Source organism: Haplochromis burtoni, unplaced genomic scaffold, assembly GCF_018398535.1.
Source record: "Haplochromis burtoni strain Fernald_Lab_line unplaced genomic scaffold, NCSU_Asbu1 Contig_1086, whole genome shotgun sequence".
NCBI classification, from domain to species: domain Eukaryota; kingdom Metazoa; phylum Chordata; class Actinopteri; order Cichliformes; family Cichlidae; genus Haplochromis; species Haplochromis burtoni.
Genome location: NW_024583447.1, coordinates 1 through 5,394, shown reverse-complemented (window position 1 = coordinate 5,394; position 5,394 = coordinate 1). Strand labels below are relative to the sequence as shown.

At 38.8% G+C, this 5,394-nt stretch overlaps 1 protein-coding gene across 1 annotated transcript; it reads right to left on the bottom strand.

The window, feature by feature from the left end:
- Nucleotides 1–246: 246 nt before the first annotated feature.
- LOC102307323 (protein NLRC3) lies at nucleotides 247–5,393 on the bottom strand. Its single transcript, XM_005951693.3, has 5 exons — nucleotides 4,438–5,393; nucleotides 4,043–4,216; nucleotides 3,622–3,795; nucleotides 2,745–2,791; nucleotides 247–2,162 (listed from the first exon to the last, which is right to left on the bottom strand). The coding sequence occupies exons 1-5, from the start codon at nucleotides 5,391–5,393 to the stop codon at nucleotides 1,630–1,632; spliced, it is 1,884 nt and encodes a 627-aa protein (XP_005951755.3). The 3' UTR covers nucleotides 247–1,629.
- Nucleotide 5,394: the final 1 nt, after the last annotated feature.

Below are 5,394 nucleotides of genomic sequence, written 5' to 3'. Positions count from 1 at the left end.
ATAAAAGAACCAGACTAATACTTAAGATAAACCCTTATCTTAAGTACATAAAGACTAGTACATAAGGAATGTTAATTCCTTATGTACTAGTGCAACTTTGCTGCTTGCTCCACTTTGACTTCATCCCGAGAGAGCAGCTTAAGCTATCAAATCAACACTGACATAATGCTTTTAAAGTAGTGAGACCTCGACCATATTTACCTCGTTAATGTATCTCAAAACTTTAATGTAAGGAATCATTTTTTCCTACAACACACTTGTTTCAAAACTTTGAGTATAATTTTGATATAAAATATTGTGAGCTGGAAGCCAAGAGACAAACACTTTTTCCCTCAGGGTGGTTATATTTCAAACTAACAACACTCCCATTAGCTGTAAATAAATATACACTTCATGTAAAACACTTTTTAGCACTGATACTGTAAGCATGTTGGTCTGCTAAAGAAAGCATGTAATACAAACGCATTCATTCAAAAGACAATGTGTTTAAAATGAGATCTACACCAACAGGTAACAGCCAGTGTGTAGACTTAACCTGGGCTGTGGTAAACTGCAGGTAAACTAGCAAATTAACAATGTGGCTTATGTGTAAGTACAAGAAAGAAGATCTGCTATCAACCACCTGCCTGCTTCCTGGCTGTTCGGCTACTATTCTGTTGTTTACCACACTGTCAAACTCAATGCTAACATCATTTCCCCAGTCCTGTGTGACAAATATGTGGTTTTAGAACTCATGTTTCATTATGATGAGTCATATAAATAACTCACATTACATATAATATTTTATATGTAGCATAAAAACTGTTAGGCCACTTAGTGAAGACAGGAGCTCCACGCCCTTTCCCCACAACTATTCCAGAGTCAGGAGAGCTTATTTTTGACATTTTATGACAGTATTGACAGTATCCATATAGATGTGTTGGCTAAAAGTGTAGCTATTTTGCAATCAAGCAGTTGAGGGTGTAAAATAAAAGTGAAATGAAAATTATCTATGGATGTTCATTTTCCTCAAATGAACCAAATTTTTATTTATTTAACTTAATCTGTCAAGAAATCACGCACTTCTTAAAAAACCTGAAAACATTTTTCATCACTTTAAAAAACTGTATGTGTCACTAAAATAACCTTAAATACATATTCATACTTAAGGTTGTGTTTATAAAACAAAGTTACTAACAGAATAGTGAGCACATGTTTTCTTGTCTTATCCTCTCTGCAGGATCCACTGATCACTTCAAGAGGGCAACTTTTTTGACCTTGTGTTTGTCTGTTTGATAAAGATAATGAACTGGTTCCTATACAGCACATTTCTGCTCTATTGGAGCACTCAAAGCACTTGTCTTATTTACCCATTCACAAAAGCACTATTTCTCTGCTCTTTCTACCTAACATTCACACTCCAACAGGTGCAGAGTGTAGGAGAGGGTGGAGTTAGTATCTTATCCCAGGATAGTTGGCATGCAGGCTGAAGCAGACTAAGATTGAACCGCCATCCTTTTAATTACTCGGTAACCTGCGCTACCACCTGAGCTACAGCCTTCTCCACAGTGCTGAGGCTTCAACTGATGTCTAGCCTTCCTGAAGTTGTTTAGCAGGCATTCATTTTCTAACCTACAGTGAAACTTCTTTCTACGGTAGCTGACAAAACAATACAGAGGAACAGGTGTGAAGTTCAACAGCAGGGTAGAGGGGATCAGTGAAGGTTGTTTTGAAGGTGTGGAGGTGAATGAGGCTACCAGAAAAAACTCTGTAAAAGGACAAAGTGCCAGCTTCCCAATCCAGATACACCCCAACCCGACTGCAGCGCAAACACTGAGATGATACACAGACCTTCTCTTTGTTGTGCTGAACAAAACAACCATCATCAGAGGAAATCAGACCCCAAGACTTGTTGTTGTGTCCCAGCTTGCAGTCATCCACATTTCCTTTCCTGCCAATGCTTCTGTATGTTAACCCAACACATAAGGGCTCTGACACCTCCATCTCCAGGTAGCAGCGCTCTTTTAGTCCCTGCTCACACAGCACTTGCTGACAGCAATCAAACCTCTCTGTATGATCAGGATAAGCCTGCTCCTCCTCCACCCAGGTCACTTTCCTTTTGTCTTCAGAAAGCAGCAGGTTCTTGTGAGCTGTGTTGGAGTCCAAAGTGAGCGCACAGGCATCTGGAGGTAAGAAAACACTTATATAGTCAGTAAAGACTTTAATAGTATACCGTTTGTCCACCACTGGCAGTATGAAGTACAGAGCTGTTGGGCAGTAATTTAAAAAAAAATCCATCAAAAGAGTTAAAAGTCAACATTCTTCTCAAAATAACATTTCTGAATACATGCTTGATGTTTATTTTTCCTCTTAAAGGCAGAACCATGACAGCAGTGTTTAAAATCCATTACAATGAAGTTCATGTACATGGAATTGATCTTAAAAAGAAACAATGTATTTCTACGATTCTTAATTTTTTATTGCTGTCCTTCAATATCCAGTATTTTTACATTAGATCTAATAAGTCTAAATCCTTTCTCACAGAAAACACTATGTAAACTGATGGTGATTGTTTGTGGTGGTGTGTGGTAGAGACTGAGGGAGGCTCCTCGCTGGAAGCTCAGGTGAAACACAGAAAGCTGCTTTAAAACAAAAGTTCTGCCACATTAACCTGAAATGAGCATGTCGTAATTAAGTCCTGTAGCATCTTAATGCCTTTAGAATTCAGGCATTGCAACATTCAACAGATTCCTGTAGATACTCACATTTCTTCAATCCTGGGTGTATCCGGTGACTTCCACCATGTTCAAAACTGTGGAGGAAATTGAGTTTAAGAAATAGAAATGGAACTATTAATTAGTAATATGTGCATCTATTCTGTTCACCACCCAACATCCAATATTGGTCTCTTGCTGGCCAAGAAAACAGAGTGATGATAAAGCTGAGTGCATGCTGGAGTCTGATCTTCACCAGGTAACAGAGGTGATGATTATTCAGGATTGCAGCATTTTGGCTTTACAGGTTGATATATTAAATTTACTGTAGTCCAAGCTTTGCTTTGTGTTGTACTCACTAAAAGAAAGACAGTGTAGGGATTTGTCTGGCAGAAATGTAATAAGAGGTGTAACAAATTACCTTCTTCAGTGGGTGATTAAGTAAAATACTCCATTATGTTTAAGAAAAGTATGTTACTTTTTTGAGTAACAACCAGGGTACTTGACTTGTTAGGAAACAGAAAATTACTCTGTATCACTCTACGAGTATCACAGCATGAAACTCCAGTAAAAAGGTGGCGGTGCTCTAATCTTTAGGAGGTGAAAAAGCAAAAACTAAAGTTTAAAACACTTTAGATTAAGATCAGATTTTCTTCTCCTCATTGTGATGCATCTTCTTGTAAATGGTACATATACAAATAATAATAATAATATAGTGATGTGTTCTGTTTGTTTGTTAACTAGCTGTTATTATTATTATTATTATTATTATTATTACTATTTTTAGTTTGTTCAAGGGCTACAAGAGGGAAATAAACTTATTCTCAATCGTTAACAGGAAATAGAAAGCATTTTGGGATGAAGACTAACAGAACATTTTGAGCTGGGGACCATTTTCCAAACAGTGGATGATAAAGGAAAACATTACATGACTTGGCTGAGCCGGTATTGTGGATCATTCCTCAGCTCAGACAGCTTCTTCTCTCCATATTCTCCTGGATGGTTGTAACTCAGGTCCAACTCTTTCAGATGTGAGGGGTTTAACTTCAGAGCTTTGACCAAATAATCACAGCCTTGTTCTGTCACCAGACACCCAGATAACCTGAGAAAAGAATAGTTTGATACATATAAATGCAGCTTTTAGAAGATTTAGAAATCCATCAGCAGGACTACATCTGTTGCATCGCTGAAAGACTAAATGACTGCAGGAATGAGTATTTACAGGGCAGATGTTATGAAGAACAAGACCTGTGCTAAAATAACTTCTGCCAGGTGATATCTGTTTCACTTTGTAGGAGGTTGGATGGGTTGTCTATGTTTATATTATGATACATAAACATGTAATGTACCTCAGAGTTTCCAGTCTGCAGCACTGACTCGACAGTCCTTTAGAGAGCAGCTCCACTCCTGAATCTTTCAGGTCATTGTTGCTCAGGTCCAGATCTCGTAGAGGTGAGAAGGGGTATTTGAGAGCAGCGACCAGATGATCAACCCACTCTTCACTTACTTTACAGTCTGCTAGTCTATGGAGGGTGATGGGTGTTTATTAATTTTTTAGAAACAAATAGATGTAAAGAAAAGGCATGTTTAAAGATACTTAGTGGCCAACCATGTGATTGCCATTTGTAATACAGAGGACTTGTCCCCTCTCCTTCCTCTTTTGCATTCTGGCTAATAGTCCAGTTCGCTGAGATTATTTAAGGGTGAAGAGTTTATCTCACAAACAAGAGTGAAAAAAACTTACAAGGCCTTTTTGCTGCTCCTCACTGCTGGTATCAGCCTCCGTCTGCCCTCCTCTGATGTGTTGTAACTCTTTAAGTCCAAGACTTCCAGATCATTCTTTGATGCCTGCAGCATGTAGGCCAGTGCAGAGCAGTGCAGGGGAGTCAACTCTGTTTTTGAATGATCTGACAGTGCGAGATATTCCTGAATCTCATCTTTGACTTTGTGATCTCTCATCTCGATCATAGTCTGGAAAAGGTTGATGCAGCTGTCTGGAGAGAGGTTCTTCCTTCGCACAGATTTGATGTGAGTCAAGATTTTCTTGTCAGTATCTTGGCTTCGATCTGTTGGAGTCAGCAGACCATGAAGGACTCTGTGATTGGGTTCAACCGTGAGGCCAAGGAGGAATCTCAGGAAGAAGTCCAGGTGGCCATTTTTCTTCTGCAGCACTTTGTCTACTGTTATTTTAAGAAGTTCAATTAACGTATGCTTCTTGCCCTTTAAATCAAAGAAGATGCTGAGATCTTTAGTATCATTGTTAATGAAACAGTCATAGATGTAGAGAGCTGCAAAGAACTCCTGCACAGTCAGATGCACAAAGAAGAAGACATTTTTCTGGAAAATTATTTTTTCTTCCCGAAGAACTGTGGTGCAAAATCCAGAGTCGATTGATGCTGCTTTAACATCAATGCCACAGGCCTCCAGGTCTTCCTCATAGAAGATAAGATTTTTCTTCAGCAGCTGCTCAAATGCAAGCTTGCCGAGTTTCAGAAGAAATTTCCTCTGTGTTTTCAGAAGCTTCTCTTTGTTTGTCTCAACGTCCTTGTCATATTTTCTATTTCTGTGTTTTGTTTGGACACAAAGAAAGTGTGCCATCATTTCTGTAAGAGTTTGAGGAATTTCAGTTTTCTTGTCTCCTCCAAAGACTTCCTGGAATAACACTGCAGAAATCCAGCAGAAGATCGGGATCTGACACATG